Below are 24139 nucleotides of genomic sequence, written 5' to 3'. Positions count from 1 at the left end.
AAACTGGCCGACATATCCTCAGCATAACCACGTATAATATCCACAAAACTTAAAAAGAGGTTATACACACACAATACGGTAATATTATGTTGAAGCACAGTACATATCACTCCGCGAGGCTCCTGCCTACGATAGCCGTAATGCTCCGACAATCCATCAAGCGGTGCGGGTTCGTAGCTTAGCAAAGTCGTACTGAAACATTTGACAGATTTTCGAGCGCCGTGTACATAAAATCGTTTCGAGGTCAGTAAACAAAACCAGAATTCATACATAAGGCACACGGGATTATAAGGGGACCTGTCGATTTTCAGAAAAATCAAAGGATTGATTTTAAGTGTGCCGTATTTTCCAAACAACACGGTAATAACGACGGCCCGCTAGCATGCTCTACCAAAAATAGTGCTTTGTTGTGTATCTGACGGATGAAAGCTAAACCAGTTCCACACCACTGAAGTTGGAGCATTTTTACAAACCAATTCTGGTTCATCTGTTTCATTCAATGATCCACTTTCGCCCTTCTCATTCTCCGCCATGCTTTTTCCACCGTATGAAAACAAAGGCACTGCACATGTGCGTTTTACCCGTATTCTATCACAACATTTCATTTTCTTATTGTTGCCCAACATTATACCGGTATTATCGTGAACAGTATGATATGGCCCAGCCCTATGCTGGAATTCTTCAAAGAATTTCCCTTTCCTAGCTGTTGTTTAATAATGTAAACTTGTTACTTTGGTCATTTGATTGGCACTTTATGTATTTGTATACTTGGTTGTTAAATGGATGGTTGGATCAGACAGTCATGCTGGATCAGACAGACACATACAGACGGCTTTTCCCTTTCACTGTTTAGTCTAAACATTTGCACAACGTCTGTCTGTGTGGGAAGTTCCAGAGTGGACAATAATCTATAATGAGCTCAGTTCAGCTGCTCTTTGGCTTTGTTGTGACTTTCTGCTGTGTTTGAACTTGAGGAAATTGTACAGAAGGTAATTTTCAACACTTTCCTGAACTGCCCTTTTGTGTTGCTTCTGTTGTGAAAATGTCAAGCGCTCGGCCTCACAAGAAAGACTCTGGCTTGTTGTCCTCCTCCAACCATCACCATGGAAACTAAGTGGCAGCCTATTAGATCTGTAGTGTGTGATGGCTGCGGGTGCTTCCTGAGTTACAGATGTGATTAAAGACGAGTTTTTAAGTTTCACACCAGGAAAGGACTCAAAGCTTGCCCCCCAGAGCTGGCTAATGAAACTGCTTGTTAAATCTGACAAGACGAGCTGGAGGAAATTACAAGTTCCTGCTGAGCCTGTTAGTGATGGTGACAACCTGTACTTATCATAAATATAGAGGAAAACCTTGAGAAAATACATTGTGAACACACCTGCTGGTTAAAGTAGTGGTTCCAGCACTCAAAGCAGATATAATTAAAACTATTTTCAATTTGTAGTCAATGATCCTGAATTGTTGACTATTGAAGATGATCACCATAATAAATGTCACCAAAATAACAATTTTAACTTAGAAACACAACAGGATTTAAATGTGACACCAAGGACTTCCAAATGACAGAGTTACTCTCAGACAATTATTGTCAGTGGGACCTGAAGGTCTTGAGCAGCTACACAGGTTGCTCAAGTGTTGTCACTGATATGATATGAGTGCTGTTGAGTTGGAGGTGAGTGATGCTTTTTTTTAAAAACAAAAAACAAATGAAACCATTGAAGAATAAGAATATTAAGAGGATACTTCACAGGCCTTTGCAGGTAACAGATACAGCCTTTTTGTGTGGTTATTCTTTATATTACATATTAAGGATTTAAAACCAATATTCTCATGAAAGCTTTCTTTAGGTTACAAGCATATTAAGTAAAAATTTTAAAGCTAAAACCGAGTTAAAAAATACGCAATAGAAAATAATAGAAAATAATATGAATTTTGGATCATGGCTTTGTGATTGCAAATAGAAAGACCATCATTTTGGCTTTCATGGCATGCAGTTGTGACTCCTCACTCTCATTTAGAAATGAATGTTTAATCTACTGTTTTTATTTCTCAGTGTTTCCTTGCGAACAACTTAGGTTAAAAAGAACTGTCCAAAGACTCAAACTAGGTACAGTTCCCAGCCACAGGGCATCTGTCGGAAGAAGCTGGCCAAAACTAAAAGTGGAAAGAAAGTCGAAGAGGAACTTGAAACCAAACATCAGCCCTCCACCACCGCTGTGCTGCTATTGTTTTTCCCAGATGTAGCGATATACGTTATGGCCAAAAATCTGCACTGTGGTCTGTACTGTCCTTTAAAGTCTGATATGTAGTTCCTAGATTTTTTGCAACTTCTCTGAGGACATCATGGTGTGACCTTGACTTTTTAGGGACATCCACACCTGGCAAAATGCTCCATCCCATCAACTGCCAGAATAATTTGACTACCACAACCTGACTGCTCCTTAACCTCTTAATTCTTATAGGTTAGGGCCAACGGTGTACTTTGTTGAATTTTCTTTTTAACATGAATGTAGAGTCTCTTCTATTCTAAAATAATATAATCAGCATGAGTAATTTGTGCAAAAATGCTGAAGAAGAACACTAAAAACACACTCTGTATTTTGTTACCCTGTGTTTATACATGTGTAATAATAATAAAGTTGACTTTAATCCTAAAATGTTAAAGGAAAAAGCAGCAGATTAACCATAGCAGTGCTTTAGGTAGTGAGGTTATTTATTTATTTGTTCAAAACTATGAGTAATTCTTGTGGGCAGACATACTTTGTGTTTTGTTATGTTTTGTTTTTTATTTTGAAGGATTTGGGTGGTATTTTAGATTATCAGCTCCCAGGGGAGGCTGCAGCACTGAAAGCGCTGCAACACATCAAGATTTGTCAAAAGGCTAAATTCTTGTGTGGTACAGCAACCCAGCGAGCCGAGGAACATTATAAACCCTTGCTGGAATATTAGCTCAAAGCCATTTTGACTCTGCAGAGACCTCCATCACAACTAATCAAAAACAAGCTTCAGATTCCTAAAAATAATAGCTCATTAGAGAGAGAGAGAGGATTATTGTTGTTCTAAGGCAACACTGTCCAAACCAACAAATGCAGTCTAAGTAGCATACACCGTATGAAAGCTTAATCACCTATTCATTGCTCCACCAAGCAATCGATCACCCACATGCATTTTTTATTGACAAAAATCAAGTTCATTTTGAAAATGAAAACAAAACACACTGAAAAGACAACTTTGCCAGATATCTCAGATTTAACTGAAATGTGAAAGGTAACTGGGTTCAATTCACTGAATAAATGCTTGGAAAAAGATGGTAATTTCTTTATGAACACAGGTTGCAGACTGTCGGGAGTGCTCGGGAGATGATCCAGTATATAGTAGCATGATGCAAGCTAGGGTCATGCACACTGAGAGGCACAACCAAGTGCCTTTGAGCTCTAGACAGACAAGCAGCTGCTGGCTAACCAACCAGATAGGCTGACGGGCTGACAAGACTGCAGTTGTGACAGATGTGGCGATCCCAGCAGACAGAAAATTCAGGAAGATTCAATAATAGAATCAAATAAAATAAAATCCAACCATATCAGAGGTCACTGTCCAAAAGAGTTCAATCCTAGGAACAAGACACTGTGGAGAAGCCTCAAAGTTTCTCATTTTGGTTATGTTCACATCCATCCATTACATTGAACTTTTACTAGCATGGCATACTGAAATGGATGTAAGAGATGAAATATGAATGAATGAATATGAAACTATGCTTATGGCCTAGGAGAAGGTCAACTAACCCTACCCTTGAGTGGCTTGTTAATGACCCATTAGTTTCAAAGAGGTGGAAAAAAAATGCATTTTTAAAGCAAAATCCTCTCAATGCTTTTTATATCATTTATTTCAGGCAACTCCATGTGAGGACCACATACATGAGATGGTGCTAATAACAGTAATGCAATTATGACACAAGGAGCAAGATCTTCAGGTTCATCAAGGTTCATCCCCTGGTGTCCAAGTGTCTATAGCTTTTAAATACACCAATACCATTATGTGATACACTCTAATGTACAGAAATATTTCTCATATCTGCATTTCCTATTTTTCATAGTAAGACGGACACGTTATGAGCTGCAGTAAATGCAGTATTTACTTTGTTTTGCTTTTTAAAAAGTGGTCAGTATGTGTATTGTTGTGAAAATATGGTCAGTGTGTGCCTCCAGAGCCAGTGGATCACTGCAGGGACTGAGTGGGCTCAGTCCGTCTGCTCACTCTGAATGTCAATGTATTCCAACAGGCCCCAGGGAACCGGGGCCATAATGCCGTTCACGCTTAATTGGGTGACAAATCCGGCAAACATGATTGTAAACATCCTGAAAGGGATACCTTGACATTTTGATTTCTGTCTGCGGTTGGGTTTCATTGCTGCATTGCTGAGTTGTTGTGTTGTTGCGGGAGAGAGTGGAGTTTCTAGATGACTGTTCACTGAACCAAAACATCATTTCTATCCATAGTTAAACTTCTTATTAAAAGTAATTGCTGTTCAGGGAGGGGAAGAAAATAGAGTAATGCATCTCATTGTTTGGTGCACCCATGCTTCCTGAAGCTGCCCTTTTCCCTAAATGTTACTTTCAGTAGAAACTAAAGTTTCTGCACAATGAATGAATAAATGTCAGTCAAAGATTCACAATACATTCACAAAAAACAAATAAACAAATGATCCACCTCAAACCAGGGTTTTCACAGTTCCCATTCACTGTTTGTGTAATCAGCAGTGCAATCTGGCATCATAGCTACTCATTTAAGGCAATAAGATATACAGTTGGCTGCTTTTCATTTGCATTAAGTTGATTTAAATCAAGGACATCCAACAGTGCTCAGAGAAACAAAGCAACCTTTAATTTAAAGTCCCAGAAAATTATTTTCAAAATTATTTTTGATTTAAATCTAGTTCTGCACCCTGTTTCTTGATTTCTTAAAGTGCTTTGTGCCCCATGTATGTGAAAAGCACAATGTAAATAAATCTTCTACAGTAGCTTGAAACAAGTTGTGCAAATAAGGGCTGAAAGACTAATAAAATGCCTTTCGAATAAGTTCCAAGTTTACATAGGTAGTAGCTAATGATTGCATAGAAAAAAGGGAAGCTAAAAATATTTGCATATTTGCATGCATGAGAAAATATTTGCTGTATAAACTTACTGCCTTTCTCCAATCTCCAGTAAGGTTCAGTTCAAAGTGAGCTCTACCAACTTTCCCCTCTCATCCCACCAATAAGCAGCTTTCAGAAAGTGAGAAAGGATCTTCACAGAATGCAGATTTCTTGGTGTGGTAAAACTGTGGCCAAACTGTGCTCTGTCTCTATCTGGCACAGCTACAGTTTGTGCACTTGCAGTTGAATGTGAGGCACCTGTTGGTTGTCTGTGATGGGAATCGTTAGCGCTTCCCTGACTGCTATGTGGTTAAAGGGCCTGTTTGGGAGGTCTTGTGTTTGGGAAATAGGTTCAGAAACAGGTTCGGCTTAAAGTTAGAGTCAGACCTACTATGTTTATGAGATCCTAACAAAGGGCAGAAGCTGTGAGACTTACCTGCTTCATATGTCGTAGCATGCGCCGTCATACTCCAGGTGCTGGACTTGCGGCCTTTGGTGACCATAACAGCGAACTCGTACATGGTGTTTGGTTTGAGGCCAGTGACCGTGTGGCTGAGGGCCGTAGTGTCTGCAGACTGGACACATGACATTATTTGGAAGCTTAGATGGCTTTATGTTAAACTAAACAATACGAGAATAAAGCTGCTATTAAAAGATAAAATATACAGCAAATACAATCAACGGATAAAATTACAAAAAAAAAATAAAATCACATTTCTAACCCTAAACCCTATGCTGTGGGAGTGATCGTGGTGGGGCGCCTGGATCAACAATGCCAGGGCCAATTTTTTGTCCTATTCCAACCCTGAGGTCATTATTATTGAGGAGCTTAAAGGTTTAAACATAGAAATATAATACAGTTATTTACAGCCTTAGACTTTTATTAAAATTTGATAGTGTCTACTTCCCAAACTTTGATGTCTGATGACAGGGAAGAAGAAGCAAAGATGTTGCCACTTTCTCTTTGTCTACTCTTTATTAAGAACAATGGAGTCTGCCCTTGTATAGATTTCCTTTTTACAGTATTATGGGAGCACAGTTCAGATTATTTTTTCTAAGGTCTTTTTCACTCTTACAAGTTCTCAAGAGTTTGGTTTTCCAGGGAAACTCAGTAACCTAAAATCGAACAAGGATTTTTTTTTTATCTTGCTTTCAGACCACCATTAATGATACAACCCTTGTGTTTTTACTACTTCACTGCAACAGTGCTGCCTAAAATTTTAAGTTCTTTCTGCCAACTGAGAGATTTTTTATGTCAATAGAAGCTTCAAAAGTGTAAAAAATTATTAATAAACTTTGGTTTGTAAGACGACTCCATTCTCCAAGAGGGGTGTGCATGATTATTCTTGGTGGTATTGAGCAGCAGCAACAGATGGGGCACTTGTAAAAATGTTAGTGAAGGAATGAGATGGAGATGAAAGGTATGAACTTTAATTCCTGTAAGCTGATAAATGAACAGCAGCAGGAGGTGGAGATGCAGTTGTGAGACTGCACATCCTGGAGAAATACTGATAAGGTATATTTGAAATTAGGGTAAATAATAAATGTGTATACAACATCATTTCAATTTGTGACTACAGCTAAAAGAGAGAAAGTGGCTAAAGACGTAATTGTTTCATTGTTTTTGTAAATTACATGCAAGACTTGAATTGTATGAACTCCAGAGTCACGTCCTAAACTGGGACAAACAAATCCAAACTCAAGCCCAAGTTAAGAAAAGTCCCATTATTAAAACTGAAATCCTTTCATTTCAAATATCTAACACAGCATCATTTGTCAGGTAAGGCTTTACATAATGAGTAGATGCTAAGGGAAGCAAAATGTCAAGATACTGTGAACTCCATGTTAAACCTCATGTCAAAATCTAAGTTTGGACCAACAAATTAAGTTATAAGACAAATCAAGAGTAAAGAGAAGTCCCAGAATTTTGAATAATTAGGAAGGCATTATTTAAGAGGTAATGTAAATCTAGTAAATCTAGACCAATAGATGGTAAGTTAAGCACAATGTTAAGATTGTTGAAATAACCCTAATCCAAGACAAGTAAGTCTTGTCCAATCTGAACTATAAGGATCGACAGGTTCCAAGTGAAGAATACAAAAGTCAGATCCATGCAATCAAGTCTCATGACAAAGTTTTCTGTCAAATCCTCAAAATTATCTCTCATGACCGCTGGCTCCTAAGTCAGGTCCTAAAGGCCCAAGTCAAACCCCCAAGGAAATACTGAAGGCAGCTAAGTATGCCCCATACAAATAGCTTTGAGCCTCATCATAACAGCTAAGTAATATACATTTTTTTAAAGTTCTAAGTTAAACCCAAGCTTTAAAAAAAATTATGTAATCTGTTTTGTTTATTTTGCAGGATTAGTTTAAAATACATGTCTTGCTAAAAGCTTATTTTGATTTTTAGTGGAAGCCACTATTTATTTGCACTTCACAGAGACAAGATAATAATCAGTCTGAAATTGAGATATACACAAATCCAAAACAAATTATTTTCTTGGTCCTACTGTTGATTCAACATTACTATGTGATACTAAAGATATTGACAATTAGATCATTTGCTTTTTTTATAGTTTAGGTTTTAGACTTTAATTAATCACTTATTCGCTCCAATCAAAATCAAAGGTTTTATTTCACTTTCAAAATAAAAGTCTGAGGGTAAAAGTCCTCAAATGTAATGTCAACACCCAGAGCATGGACATGAGAGTCTGTGATTTACCTTGTACTTTCCACTGGTGGAGTAGCTTGTCTTCCATTTGACGGAGTAGTAACGAACTTCCGATGACTTCTGGTTCTTGGTCATAGAGTTGTCGGCCCAGGAGACACGGACTGAATCCGAGGACAGAGCCACAGCTTGGACCCCCACTGGGGGGATCATGGGAGTGCTGGTGTCTGGCATGGGAGTGGGGTATTTATCAAAGAGGTGGAAGAGGTCATCCTCAGATGGGTCAATGGGGTCTTTGGGGGGGGGGGGGTTAGCGGTAACCAAGGTGTTTGGGAACATTTAATGAAATCATACAAAGCAATGGAAGTGCAATAATGACGTTTATATATGGGAAACATTATGAAGACAAATATATAATTACATAAATAATAAATAGATAAGATGACATGCAAGTTTGGAAGAGACATGCAGCAGGCAGCCATGTTTGTTGGAGAGGAAAAGGAAGAGTGGTGGATGAAGAAGTGAAAAAGAGGAGAAAAGGAGAGAAAAAAGACAAAGATTAAGGAGACAAAGACAGATTAAAGACGTTATTCTAAACAGCAAGTGGATCCACAGACCCACAAAGGGGTGGGGCCTACAGGACAAACCCATTTGGTGACCACAGTTACTATAATGGACAGAACCAATGGCCAGTGACACTTATTTTTTTAATTAAAGAAAGTGAGGAAAAACAGGCCTTATTAAAAGTATCTGTGTGAATGAAATCCAGCCATCCTGAGCCTTCTGCATATTTAAACAAATATAAACTCATTGATGTGGATCTGTGGTTCCAGAAAACCAGAGAGCTTACGCTACCTTCAGATGCTTTAAGATATCTTTCAGGAACATAAATTAAACACACTGCGTTTAAAAAATGTACCTGATTTTGATCAAATTTCTCCATTTTGTCAATCACTTATTTGTCATTAAATTACTGGGAATCTCTCCAAAATCAAGGAATCATTTGTGTGTGTGTGTGTGTGTGTGTGTGTGTGTGTGTGTGTGTGTGTGTGTGTGTGTGTGTGTGTGTGTGTGTTTGTCCTTTGCCTATGCGTACAACCAACAATCCCGTCTACATCAAACTTGGTAGGAACCCAGTTAAGTACATTGCTGAGTTTGAAGACATAATGGTCAGTGGTTTTAATGTAATTGCTAAAAAACATTTAATAGCACTTCCAGCTACCCACTTGTGATATGTTTCGGGGAACACTAGTGAATTCTAGTCATGGCATCATCACCACAACTAAACCTACAAGAACACTTCTCACAATTTGCTACTCAATTCCTGGTGCTTCAAAGCAATGGACTACCGCAAGATTACATTTCAATTGGATTATTTTTAGCACTTCCATCAGTTAGCTGTGTTCCCCAGACTCAAGACGCTTGTATACTGTACCAGTATACAAAATACATGTGGATGTACTTCACTGAGGGTACACTCAGAGAAGCACATTTTCATTGACTGTATCCTCTTAGTTGTCCTCTTCAGGAAACTGTAGCATTATGTGTGTGTCCGCTTTCACAACAACAAATTTCTTATATGTGAGGCGTTTGGAGGACATTTACGGGGTTACACTCTCGCCGAACAGATACTCTTTCAGTAACTTGTAAATCTAAAGATAAGAAAAGTCAGTAGTGGAGCTGGAGATGCAGGCTGAATACCTCAGTGAATGTGACTTCTGAACCAGAAAAATGGAAGAGCACCTGAAGGCAGCAGGATGTGAAAAAAAGGCATTAACAGATGCTAACAGAGAGCTGGAACGAGCTGAGGTAAACACAATGAACTAAAGAGTGAATAAAAATAAAAGCAACTCTGCTGGTTTCAGCTCTGTGACCTCTGATCTACAGACTGTCAAACCTACTGAAAGCAGAAACACAGTGATGCAGATCGTTTAAAATACACACAAACACACCCACAGTAGAGTTAAGAGCGCTGTTTACTGATTCACTGCGAAGCCGTTGACACGAATTTGAACTGAAATTTTATTTTTAGTCTTTTTCATTTAATGAGCAAAACAGCCTGTAGGGCAGCTAAAAATGAGCATTTGTAATGCGGGAAAATCTCTGTGCAGTTTGGTACTGGCCAAAATGCTGATGACTGAGATCAGATATATGGAATATGGAAAAGTTAAAAGATGCCAAAAAAAATATAAGAACAACTTTATTGCTTATTTAAATGTTGCTTTACTTTACTGTGAAAATAGAGGGCAGCCAGCTCCAGCTGAGAGTGCTTTTCTTCTTCTCATTCTATTCCTCTACCTCTACCTTCTACCTCTAGAAAATAAGACGAGAGAAAGCTGATCTTTGTCTGTCCTTCTGCAGTATTTTTTTTCATGATTCGAACATCTTTTCACCGAGCACACTTACTGTCTGACACCCACACACACAGATTTTAGAAGTGTAACTCGAACAAACCCTTTTGAACTTTACATCTGCTCACACTGCACTGTCTCCTCGGGCTTCACATTAACAGTCCTCAAATTCCACCTACACTATCTGGACTTCGTGAGGGATCAAACTGGGCTATAGATTTAAGCTGGCTACCACAAAACTACCTCCATTACTTATACTGACACACTGATCAGTAGTGATTCTACCGAATCCATGTATTTACAACCATATACCCAGCAGTGGTCTGGTTTTATGCATAAAGTCTTCTCTTGCAGCCACATTTAATGTAACAAGAACAAGAGTGCTTCAAATTATTAATTTAATGAAATTATTAAATATATGTGATACATAGAAGAATACTTATTATGCTCATTTCCAGACACATATTTGTATATTTCTGGACTCTATTATAGTAGCTGTGCATGAATCATGAAATAAATAACAGACATACACAGAAAAAGAGCAAAGTGTCTGCTACTGAAAGAAATAAGCCTTACAGTAAGATAAAAGTAGATCTCTTTGTAGAACAAACAAATCTCGAGCTTACATTTTCATATAACAGTGCAACAGATCGATATTTTTTATGCCACATAGCTACCATAAAAATGTTGTTTTTTAAAGAAAGAGCTGACAGGAAGTAGAGGATTTCTGGTACACAATTGGTATGCATCTGCAAGCCACACCTGCCTCCACCTCTGCTCCTCCTTTTGGTGCTATGTCTGACCTAGTCAATAACAATAACTGCTCTCCAGTCATCCAGCTTTCCACATAGAGCTGTGCCAACATAGAAAGGTCTCCAAAAGGAGCCAAATATAAGGTACGCTTACTAAATTTGCTTTTACAGTAATAACTTTTAAAGTGTGGCTTATGTTTCCAAATACCTTTTAGGGACTGGATTAGTAGATTTGTGATATGTGGATGTCACCAGTATAAAGACCAGCTTCTTTTAGTAAGGGAATACTGTTGACATTGAGAGTATTAAAAAAGTTCAGTTGGAAAAAATTTTTTTTCATATACATGGATATAGCTATAAAAATAATATTAAAGTTTTACATTTTGTTACAAATATTTGATGATAAAATTAAACAAGTTTAAAATATTTAGAAGTAATTCCTGTGAGACAGAAACTTCAAACTGTTCTAAACACTTGGTTTGACAGTTTTTGTCATGTCATTGAATAAGGACACCCTAATATGGTCATCTCAGGCAGCCCCACCCACCTGCTGCTAAAAGCCCTACATTCCTAAGAGATAGCCAATCAGAGGCAAGTAGACGAAAAGAGAGGAACAGGACTTAATTTCAGACAAAGGGTGAACTAAGGTGCAGCACCAAAGTCTTTATAAGACAAAGATAGATTATTTTGAACTGTAATTAATGCAGAGCTACTCTGGTAGAGTCCAAGAAACTGAGTTGGAAATATTGCAGAATGAAAAAAAGAAAGAACAAAACCCCCAGTAATATTATTTCAATTTGATGACAAGTCAAATAGCTTTACTGCATTATTACGGTTTACACCACTGGATGGTATCGCAGGTTGAAACTCTCTGTGCGAGTTCATATGAGGGTAGCATCAGCTGTGGGAGCTGACGCGGGCTCATCCTGTTGCATCTGCAGTGTAAACGAGAAAATCAACATTGACATCTGATGTGCAGCTGCAGGCCATGAGAGAGAGAGAGAGAGAGAGAGAGAGAGAGAGAGAGAGAGAGAGAGAGAAATTGATCGAGGAGGTGTTTGGAGCTACGGGGCGAGCTGCACCAGGCGGTGTCGTGGTTAAACTGGTCGTCCAGCATCACAATAAAGCTCCAGTCAGGACAGAATACTGATGAGGATGAAGGACACGCCTCTTCCTCCACCCCCACTGCGCTCTTCTCTCTTTTCTCCTCCTTTCTCTCAAAAGTCCTCTTCTGTATTCTCACATTTCTTCATCCTTTCTAATCCCTCTTACCTTCCCTTACTGCTTTTCCTCCTTCCCTTCTCCTGCTCTAACTTTCTGTTCCTTCTTCACTTCTCTCTTCCCATTACGTTGTCCCTTGTGTATTTACTTCTTCCTTCCTCTCCATTCTTTTTTCTCCCACTATCCTCTTATCCATCCCATCATCTCTCTCGCTGTCTCCCTGTCTCTGCGGTCCTCCAGTCGTTGATTAAATGGTAGCATGGCGGTTGGTTAGGGATCAGTTCTGCAGTGTGCGGGCGGCGAGGACGAGGCAGTATATTAACGAGGATCCCGCCGTTAACGAGCCATTTTTTTAAAGCTCTCGTAAAAAAAAAGAGAGAGAAAGAAAAAGAAGAAGAAGCCTCTCCAGCAGGCTGCTGCCATGACAGGACACACAGACAATGTGTGTGTGCGGGTGTAGGTGTGTCTGTGTGTCACTGTTGACGACCTTGGCAGAACAGTAATGGGTTTAGTTTCTATCTCAGCCCTCAGGGTCTCGGCTTATCAACTCCTGACTGTCACATTGCAACGCCATGTTAGACTGTTTATCTGTAAAGAACTCCCCCTGTATCTGTGCATCGCTGAAGAGCTCCAGCTTTGTGTATGCATCAGTGCAAAATGTATGCATATGTATATGTATCTCTACTCTGGATGTTTCTGTGAGATTCCAGAAAACTTCAGATAGGGCTACGAATCTCAGGAAATCTAAGTTTTTGTCTACAAATTTCTAGATTATTCCATTTCTGTCTACAAATCTGCAGGTCTTTAAAACTCAAGATGCATCTTAGGAGTTCTAGATTACAAGATGTGTCTCTGCACATCTCTAAAAAATGCTACATTCCTCCAGAAAACTCTGGAATCTCCCAGATACCAAGGGTTCCAGATGTTTCTACCTATATCCAGAGAACTCATAAAATTTGTAAAATTCTTTTTTTGTGTGTTTGAACTCTCTGGTTGACATTAGCATATCTACAAATCTCTAAAGAACCACAGGCATGTCTTCAAATCTGCTGAAAATCATATATGTATGATCCAAAGAACTCCAGATGTTTCTACGTGTCTCTAGAAAACTCACGGTGTCTATGCATTACTAACAAAACTCTGGATATTTCCTCAAACATGTAAAATAACCTCACATGGTTTTGAATCTTTATGAAGATCAACATGTCTCAGAAAGACTGTAAACATTTTGACAAATCTCAGAAACATCTGGAGTACATGTATCAATGCAACATTTCAATGTGTCTGTATTTCTATGAAACTCAAGATGTCTACATATCTTGAGACAGTATCCCCATTCAGGATGTCCTATAATCTCTAGAATACAGATATGTATTCTTGTCTAGATAACCAGAGATTCCTTCAGACAACTGGAGACCTGTTGCATTTGTTGAAAATTTTAGCTATATATGTATGGAGAACTCCAAATGTGTCTACAGAAAACCTGATCGTACCTATCTACATGTAAAGATCTTCAGGTACGATCAGTGCAGAATGCCAGTAAGTCTAACAATCTACAGAAAGCCTCTGGAAGTGCTGAAGTGTGTAGTACTACTTAGCCAACATATTCATAAATCAACATGTGTTGGTGTATCTCTATAGGAGTCCAGATGTGTTTACATATGCCAAGAGAACCTCCAGATGTACTTACAAATCTCTATGGATCTACAGATGTCCTCCACTCTCTCAGACACTCAGGTGTGTTTAGAAATGTCCAAAAAGCTCCACATGTGGAGATGCATTACTACAGAACTCCAGATGTTTTCAACAATATCTCTACAGCCGCAGGTGTTTATCAAATATCCATACATCTCCTTATGTGTTTCTCCACAAGACCAAATATGTTTGTGTAATTCAAAAGGTCTCTCGATGTGTTTACAAATACAGAACCCCAGGCGTGTTTACAGATCTCTGCAGAATTGCAGGTGTATCTATATTGCTATAAAAAAATTAACTTTTTATTGTACGTCTGCAGAACTACAGAGAGAAAAAGTATTGCTCACTGTAAACATGACCACACCTGATCCTTTGTCTCTTCTTTTGGACTTTTATGCCCTTCTTGGTCATCTATTTTTCTGCCTCCATACTCTTTCCATGGGGTTTCATTAAAGTTGATGAAATGTCTCTCTATCCAGCGACCCTTTCTTCTGTTTTTCTCTGTATGAGATCCACATCTGACCCTTATCTCCCATCCACCGCCTCTCCCTTCCTCTCTTAAAGAAATCTCAATCAAAGACAACAAGTTAAAAATAACCTCGTTGTGAGTTTCCCCACAAAAACATCCAGCACTGAAGGTTAAGAAACTTTGGTGAGCCAAGTTTTCTCCACTGCTGGTTTTTCCTGTGACTATCATCACATCATGAGGGTAGAACCGTTTTATGAGAGTTATAAAGGATTTATGTCAGCTGCAGGCTGCTGGGCGTGCAGAGAAGGGCCAGCTGTTTAATTCATAAGATGAAAGTTGGCTCTGAGTTGGATGTGTTTCATTTATCTCACTTCTGCAGCTCATCGTCTGCAGGGACAGCTAATGAGTCTCTCTCTCTTTCACACACTCACACATGGTATAAAGGCATGGGTATAAGCCATCAAACATTATATCAATCAATATATAAACAAATATAACTACAGTACATGTTAAACACACCAAAGGCTGTGGAGTTACATGTTAGCAGAGTCCTCGGCATTAATATTTCAGGACTTCACATCCAGATTGAAGCCTAATTATTAGAAAGTGCCTCTTCTAAATCAAAAATATAACTACACTGGTTTCACTAGCATCAGCTCAAACCTGCCTGGAAGAGAAATTGCAAACAAAACAGCAAAAAAATTTGATTAAAGCCATCTCTGTGTGCTTGCTTTAGCCCCTCCTTCAGTGTTTAAAAGCACAAAGCCAGATATATCAGCTTTTCAAAAAGTTTGATTTTCCCAGTCATGAGTTTGACTTGGATATTGATCAAGCTGCAGCCTCAAGCACTGAAAAATGAGGCCAGTGTGGAAGTGCCAAAACCTTCCACAGTTTCTCTAGTGGCCACTCGAATTGGCTCCAAAAGAGAGCGAAAGCAAACATGTTTACAACCTGATACAATCTTCATCTTACTCAACTGTTCAAACAGTAACTGGACTTAAACCTCTGCATGATTAGGTGTGTGTCCACTTTGATAGGTGGGCTATTACAGTAAGCAAAATATGACGTAAAAGTGTAAGTGTAATACTGTTATTATTTCTCAAGCTATTAATCCTACTTGCTCCTACAATGGCTGCTACCGCTACTTCCACTGAAGTTAATAATTTCAGCTACAACTACTAATGCTAAGGCTTAAAATGCCCAAAAAGCTACTAATACTGTTGGACACATACGCTCCATCTAGTGATACAGCTAATACTGCTAATATAAGCCTCATGTTATGCACTGGCATGTTATTATATTTTAATCAAATCTGATGCCTTAGTGCTCTGTAAACACAGATTACTAGGATTGTTATCGGCGCCTGGTGAGTCATCCTACCTGTCAGGGATCGAGTGACGGCGCTCTCGTACAGAGGGACTCCCTCCCCAGCATTATTGAAAGCCTTCAGGGAAATCACATAGTGCGAGCTTGGCTCTGAGGAGAAGAAAGACGGAGAGAGAGCGAGTCATTTTAAATGGCATCTGCCACAGTACATTATCATGTTAAGATGCAACTGATTGCTTGCTGTCTTCTATGCGTTTCAGCAGGGTCTACTTAAAGGAAGCATCATTAAAAGTAAGCAGGGAAAGGTCAAGACTAGTTTGACCAAAGTGACTCGACATGAACACAAGTCTTTAGCTAAACCCTGCTCAGTGACTGTAACTTTTCTGTAGTTTGACAGTAAACACAGAAAGCTGCACTTTTTCAAGAAGATGCAGGACTTGAAATCTGCCAATGTTACAGGATTTTTAAAAATGAGGTGTTAGAGGGGGACTGCCATGTTATCAGTTGGTATAACTCAAAAGCACAAGATTCAGTAATGAGGTGGGCCTAACCTAGAATACCATAGATGCCCAGTCAGAAGTGTCCTACTGTTCACATGTGGTTTAAATGTCATAAACTGGCTTTAACTAGTTTAAGCAAAGAGTTTGTGGGACAGACGTGGTCCAAATGCCTCATCTGGTCCATATAAGGCAGGTGTGGCTGAACTAAAGAAGCAACAATCAAGGCCAAGTTGGTCATGTAGGTCAAACATTCCTTTCTATTTGGGCCACAAAGTCAACGGTGCAGCGGTGCATCTGCAAGCCAATTGGTAACCCACTTTATCATGTTTTTTGTGATGATTGATCCCTGACCTGTTTTATTTTGTGGGTTTTGCTTGTCATGCTTGCTCTCCAACGTTCCACATATGCACATGAAAGGCTGGAGAGCTCTCAGTAGAGAGTCCTGCTGCCAAATATAAATTGCTGCTGGCGTAAATATCAATCTCCCAGTGACAACAGTAGCTCTAACTAAATTATGTGTTATTGAGCTGAGTAGCAGAAGTAAAGAAAATCGTCTCACACATCCTTTGTTGTAAATTTTCAAAGGACTTACAGAATTGTAGGCAGTGGACCAAACCACCATGAGGAATATGAGGGGGATTCAGTTTTTAGAACTTTATTGTTTTGAAGTCATAACTAGCTGTCAGAGCTTCCACTACATATAATTGCATTTTTTTGATTATTTTGTTCTATTTTTCCCACATATTTTCTGCCCACAGTTCCACTGATGTGACAAATAATTTTGGCGGGGTTAGTGGCCAAGTCACAGCCACCCGCTTAGCCACACCCTTGCCGCAGACATCTGTAGTCATCATCATGCAGCGGCTCATCCTGCCACAGCCGGTCACGCGTGATGATGCTGCATGTTCTCACCATGTTGCGCCAAACCTTCGCAGCAGTTAGGCAAACACGGCGGCTCCGCTCCCCAGACGCATGAATTAATGATCGCTATGAATTATAAATACCGTGTACATATGTGCACTCACTCCCATGTGTGCATGCAACACAACGGCCCGATTTTATTTTTTCCATCACTCCTCCATTATGAGACCTGAGATGGGAATTCTCAGCCACATATAAAATTGCACCCTATTTGTTATTGTCTTCTTTGGCATGCAAATTGGTTGTTGCACTCACTGGGGAGGATGTTTTCTCTTTTTCGACCTTTCACAATTAGATTTCCACCTCAAGCAGCTTTCTTATTAAATTCTTTTAAATTATTGATCGTAATTAAATGGGGGGATTTCATCTTCATAATGAATTAATGGAAGAGGCAAACGCTGTGTGTCAATATTGGCACGCTGTCAGCAGGAGCAGCTGGATTTATGAAGGATGAACTTATTAAGTAGGTGCTGTTGATAAGCATGCTGGAAATGCCATGACATGATGAATTATTTTGGCGCTGATAAGAGGAAGGACAAGAAATGAAAAAAGGTTCTGACAGTGATGGAAACTATTGGTGATTAATATTCTGCTTATGACTGCAGGTGTTTCTGGCTATGAGGCCTGGTGTTGCATCAGGTGTCCTACAGCTCTGCCAGTTTGCCCTTTAGCCAGACACTAAGTAGATCCAGAATATCCTAAATTCACAGTAAGGCACCTAGCTCCTAAAGGATGAACACTTTGCTGAAATAAGTAAAATTCTGTCCACATTAGTTGTTTTACACAGTCTCAGTATCTAAATATCCAAAACTTTTCCCCCAAACTGTGATACTTTGTCCTAATGGGCTTTTTGTGTATGTGTATGTAAAATCACAGTCAAATAAGAGCCATTACATTAAGACGGTTCCCACTGGATGTAGATAATCTCATACTCTAAGATGTTCTCTTTGGAAGCAAGGTTGAATTTTAACAAACTTTGACTTTAGTAAAAGGGTGAATAGCCTATAAAAATGAGCAACTTGTGTCACAAGAGTGCCTCTACAGTAAAAATAAGCCAAGCAGCCTCTCAGGATGAAATAAAAAAAACAAAACAACCATCTCCTTGGTGGTGGTTATCTTCTGGCTCGTTTTGATAAACACAGACTCCAATGTTAAAATGTCCAACTTTACAGCAGAAATTAACATGTATACAGCCTTTTACTGATAACAGTTTTGGTCTCTATGGATAATTTCAGCCTTCATAACAACTGCACAGGGATGAAGTTTTATATCACTCATCCATCTGGATACAGGAGTTAGGAACTTAGTGAGTCTGATTGACTCACTAAGTACAGTGGGAGTGGTGAGCTCCCTGTCTAACCAAAAACAGGAGAAAACAGTTGAGTACCCAGCACAGAGAGCTATAGACAGTCCAATCTGCTAGCCCACCCCTTACTAATCTGAGGCAGTGAAATGGACCTCTCAATCACCTCTGCAGTCCTGCTTTGAGGTGCAGACTGCCAAAGATGTTTGTGCTTCTGTTTTGGTTAGTAACAATTATACGCTTTTTGAATATTCATGATTTATCAGCATATGTTACCGTTTTGTTTCAGTACATTGAGCTGTAATGAAAATGCAGGAAAAATTATGTCGATCCATAAGAAATGGTGACCTGTTTTGGCCTCAAATATTAAACCTGTCCACTGCTTGCAGTAAATCAGACTTTGAAAGTACAGCTCTCAGTTGGAAGGTCTATTTTGTCTCCTTTTGTTGGCACTAGCTGGTGGGTAATGTAGGCTGAATGTGTCCTGGATGAAAATGGTATCCATTTTCTTTGCAAACTATAGGTGAAGTCACTCCAGCCACTTTCATACCTAGGTTTTCAATGGAGTAGTATCTCTGCTTGCTGTCCACTCTGACCGTCTCAGCGTAGGGACTGCCTACTCCATAGCCAATAATGTAACCCCTGACCAGGATGTTAGGGCTGAGCGGTGGAGTCCAGGACATGATGATGCTGTTGGGAAGCGGCCTGACGTGCAGGGAGCTCGGCTGGTCAGGCACCTGACTCTCTGCAAACAAACCAACAATAAAATGTCAGACACAAAGACGATGACAGCACTGTGGTTTGGGGACATCGGTACATCACTGACCTCTACCACCGCCAATAGTCTTAAAGCTAACCCTGTTAGTGCTCACAGAAGCAGGTACTTAGAGCAGCTGTGGGTAACAAATGCTAACCCTGTTACCCCTAAAAAGACCTGACACTTAGTATTATTCCTCGGGAACAGATTAGATGAGATTAGAGCACTCTCGGTCCTCGGGGGGAGATGCTTCATATCACTTTATTGAGTGATAATCCATCGAAATAAGATTTGTGTCTCCCTCTGTCCCGGCCCGGGAACACAGTTAGCATGGATGTGTTTGTTGTTTTTATCTCTGCAGCATCCTGCTGACCAGAACATCCTGGTGCTGAGCTGGTTATCGTTTTTTAAATTATTCTGCTAAGAGTTATAGGGTCGAAAATCCCCAGAGCTGCTAGCCAGTTTGTTTCTGCTGATTGTTTTTGCTTCTGTCTGTAGCCTCGTAATGGCTTTGTAACTCTCGATAACGTAGCTGTAGGCAGATATGAAGACAGTTTTAATGCTTATGAATATACAGTAACCATTATAACTGAGTTATCAGTTTATCTTTAAAGAGTACCTTTTATACTTATGTCCCATCAAAATATACATTCTGGGGCTGAAATGTGTCTCAGATAGTTGATAACCTGAGGGGATGCACCAAGACCCAGTATAAGATAACAGGGGTCATACAAAGCTGTTCTAGTACTTTAGTCCATGAATAAGAATATAGAACAGGAAATGAGGAGAACAGACTAACTTTAAAGCACTAAATCCTCCACTTATGTCTTTGCTGAGGGTGTTATAGAGTAGCTGCTGACAAACAAATTTGTTCAGTACTACATTATGGTTGTTTTGAATGCTAGATAGCAGTCCAAATGGAAGGCTCGGTGACTGTTACATAATTCAGAAGAAAGCAGAGGGAGAAAGAGATGTTTTTTATTTGGACAAATTAAAAAAAAACTCTCAAATGACATTTTTTATCTACCCTCATATGCAAATGTGCAAATTCTTTACGTTGTTCATGTACTGCTCATTCATTAGTATTTAAGCTTAAATGAAGCAAATCTTTCTGTTTTCTTACACATGGACGACTGCTTTTCCTTTTCTTTCCGCTTTATTCCATCTCCTCTCACATCCCCCTCCTTGAGCTAAAACTTCCATCAATCCACCCGACACCCTTCTTTAACTGGTTAAATATTTATGCGAGTGTTAGGGCAGTGGAGGTATTTACATCCTGTTATACAGATCACCGCTGTCACACACACATGCACACAAAAACACACACACACGCTCTATCACTCTCTGTTTTTACCATCCAGGTCATTCTCTGGCGTCTCAGCAGTGTACCAATCGCTGGCCGGGCCTGTACCATTTGCTGTCATTGCTGCTACCTGGAAACTGTACTGACTGCCCTTCTCTAGACCTGGAAAGAGAAAAAGAGAGTGAAAGCATGTCATTATGCCATCATCGTTTTCCTGTTGTACGGCTGTAAAAACACGGGTTTGCTGCTTATAACCGATTCACAATCAACACGGTGTCACAGTCATTAATGGTCATATATGGACCCAGTGCCACTCCAGGACTGAAAAATGAAATACAAAACATACAATTCCTCAAATGGCCACTTGAGGCTCACTGTCATATCGACTGTGTGGTGATTGTTGTTTAAATTGAATAACTCCAATATTTGTATTTTTATAAAAGTTTAAAGTTTGCAATTGAATGTCAGCACAGGTAACTGTAGCAGGGAGCTGTGTACTAGTCTTCACCTACGCTAATTCAAAATGCTGAAAGGCTCCTCTGCACTGCACTTGTGGTCTTGGTGCCTTTTTCCACAACATTTCTAATGGACCTCTCTGACAGACCTTAAGTCTTATATAGGCTTTCTAGCTTAACTGGCCACTACCCAAGTTTATTTTATGATTCGAGAGCTTTTTCATTCATTTGAGCCAACATTTCAATTTACGACTGGACAGTGCCCTCACCCTTATTTTTAAAATTCAGTTGCTGCTAACCAGCTAGTTCTGCTCTTTCCAGTGTCGAGTGTTGCTACTGGCAGACTGGCCAGGTTGTAGACTTGCTTGGGAGATCTTCCAAATATCAGTGTCAGTAATGGTCCTGTTAGTGATGGACTCCCAAGTGGACCATTTACCGTGAGGTTGTTGGCTCACACCATAATTGTGCGCTTTCCCTCCATCCACCTTAGTTACTATAAAGATAGCAAGCTCTTTCCTCTCCTTTCTGGTAGCCTTTGGATCGTCTTTTTGGCACTGTAACCCACCCTAGGCCGACAGTGTTGGATTGCATAAGACCAACAATTTCCTAGTGCTTCAGGCAATTTAAGGCCTTGTCTAACATTTGAGTTGCACTCCACTTGCGCTCTGTGTGAGTTTTGAGATTGGCAGCTTAAATAGCCGGGTCTGCCGAGTCTCTCAGCTTCAAAAGGAGCCTTACCTTCTCATTTTTGTAGCCCACGCTAATTAACTAAAGTGGGAGCTGGTGTTACCGTTACTGCCGCAGAGGGGAGGAATTGAGCAAGGCTACAAAAAAGTACAACAAATAAAAGCTACCAGAAACCAGAGTGATTAAATCTGTGCTGCTGTCAGATTGTATGATTGGACTACTTAAGCCATCTAGCCTGATATCAGAACACTCAGAGTGTTACAGTCTATTAAGGAGCAGAGTTCAGAAGTGTTAAATAACTGTGACAATGATGCCCAGTACACACATGGCCAAGTAAACCTAGCATGTCATGCGTACCACAACTATGCAGACATTTGAGAAGACAGTACTCTGAAGAATATTTAATCATTCTCATTCAAAAAAGGAAACACATTTTTTTTTACCTTGAAATTCCCACTGCTTGTTCCACTATGTGGGATAAGCAGTTAAGAAAGTGCATGGTTGGATTTGGGGCTTAGGTAATACGTGTCATTACATAAATGGAGTAAATTTAAGTTTTAATGTTAGCGTTAAGTATGTTTGTTTAATGTGCCGTTCTTTTCACCTCCTCTGAGAAGCTGAGTTTTTTTTTTTTTTATTCAAGAAATAATTTTATTAATTTAAATTTGTCTTTTATTATCAGACAATAAAAAGGAGTGATTACTGCTGACGGCCGGGCTTGCAGCAGGCGGATCAGATTCCAAACACGCACACACACAAAAGCAGAGCTGTCACTGGGCAATGAATTCTGATGCAGACAGACAGATGAAGATAACCATCAGTGGAAAATAATGAAAAGGAAGATCAGTTTCATTCAAATCCTGCAAACCTCAAATTGAAATAATAGCTGGTGGCAGTTTGAATGCAGACACACAATCACACACACAGACCCAGACTTGCAGCTGTTTTTCACCAAAGTAAAGAAATAAATTGACAGTTCCACAGACATATTAAAGCACACACACATATCTTTAGGATTTACGTCTTCTTTGTCTCTATTTGAAGATTTACGCATGCCGACTGTCAGACTCCCATCACGTTCAGTGAAAACAATCTTCTGTGCTTTCATTAAATCCCCATATATATTATATTATATACACATATATATATATATACACACACACATTTATATATATATATATATATATATATATACACACACACATTTATATATATATATATATATATATATACACACATTTATTTTTTTATATATATATATATATATATATATATATATATATATATATATACATATATATATACATACATATATATATATATACATATATATATATATATATATATATATATATATATATGTACTGTGCTTTTATTTATATATATATATATACATATATATATATATATATATATATATATATATATATAAAAGCACAGTCTGGCTGCAGTCTTGCAGATTTGTACAGCAGTTTTTGTGTAGTTTGGGCCAAACAAACAGAGTCATTGTAAGAACAAAGAGTGCAGCTTTAAAATATTTATTTGGGAGAGAAAATGAGGGCAAATACAAAAGGATGAGTCTGGTGATATATTGTAGTCTCTGAGAGATAACAGCCCCCTGATGAGACTGAATTGATCCTACTAACAAGTACTGTGTGCATGAAAAAAAACAAGATATTTCTCTTTCTTCTGTGCTAAATTTCCCAACAAATGCTCCTGCTTGAGTGATGTTTTATAAAGCCAACAGCAGATACATCTTTAACCATTTCTCTTTTCCAGACTAAATCAAATCACATGCCAGTTTGAAGAGACTTACCAGTGAACAGGTACCAGAAGTTGTTGGGTTCAATGGCTTCCTGGTCTCCACGCCGGCCCGTCTTCCTGTATTTGATCTTGTAAGCTGTGATGATCCCATTCTGGGCACTGCGTGGAGGAGGCTGCCAGGATACTTTGATGCTCTAGAAAAAAGAAATAGAAAACAGTAAACAAAGGTGCCAAACATCATCTGACTGGTGATGAGGTTCATAGAGTTCATAGTCCTTCATACAGTTTCACTTCGATTCTTATTGTCCTGCAAATGTCTTGCGTGGTTGTCCTAACCCTGGTTATACCAAAGGTTTCGTCCTGTTAAAAGAGAGAGTTTTTTCTTCCCACTGTGGACAAATACTTATTCAAAAATATTCGTTTGATTTTTTTCTGGTCATTGATGGTTTCTCTCTATTATCGTAGGGTCTTTACCTTACAATATAAAGCACCTTGGTGCTTTATAAATAAAACTGAACTGAATCTAATTGGTTCTCTTTATGGGTCTCTCTGTTGTGTCTTGAACTTCTCTGAGGTCATTGTGAGTCTTTTTGAAGCAACTTTGTGCACCTTTGCAGTTGTTTTCCATTGTCATGACCCTGACTCATTTCGAAGGACAAAATATGGAGATCACACAGAAGAAAATGACATAAATCAAACAAGTCCAAACAACTCCACAAGAGCAGGAGGCAAGACAGCGCAAGACACACTGATTGCTTTGGTGACTGATGCTAAGTGAGCCACTCCCCTAATCCATGGAGCTACAAAAACCTGGCAATGCATCTAGAATCCTAAGGC

At 39.1% G+C, this 24139-nt stretch overlaps 1 protein-coding gene across 2 annotated transcripts in view; it reads right to left on the bottom strand.

Moving 5' to 3' along the window:
- The window catches only part of dcc (DCC netrin 1 receptor), a 372740-nt gene that overhangs the window by 79922 nt on the left and 268679 nt on the right, over window positions 1–24139 (bottom strand). The window contains exons 13-18 of one of the 2 annotated variants that reach the window (XM_085413367.1): window positions 23355–23496; window positions 20448–20558; window positions 18887–19081; window positions 15667–15762; window positions 7853–8091; window positions 5568–5706 (exon numbers count right to left, since the gene is read on the bottom strand). In XM_085413367.1, the coding sequence (XP_085269493.1) occupies window positions 5568–5706; window positions 7853–8091; window positions 15667–15762; window positions 18887–19081; window positions 20448–20558; window positions 23355–23496 (922 nt within the window). The remainder of the gene's footprint in view (window positions 1–5567; window positions 5707–7852; window positions 8092–15666; window positions 15763–18886; window positions 19082–20447; window positions 20559–23354; window positions 23497–24139) is intronic. The other variant, XM_085413368.1, reaches the window with a different exon arrangement.

The sequence above is a fragment of the Rhamphochromis longiceps genome, linkage group LG7 (assembly GCF_057381845.1).
Source record: "Rhamphochromis longiceps isolate RC_006_pf linkage group LG7, R_longiceps_female_GT1.1, whole genome shotgun sequence".
Classification (NCBI taxonomy): domain Eukaryota; kingdom Metazoa; phylum Chordata; class Actinopteri; order Cichliformes; family Cichlidae; genus Rhamphochromis; species Rhamphochromis longiceps.
The sequence above is the reverse complement of the archived record's forward strand: the minus strand, read 5'-3'. Positions and strand labels throughout refer to the sequence as shown.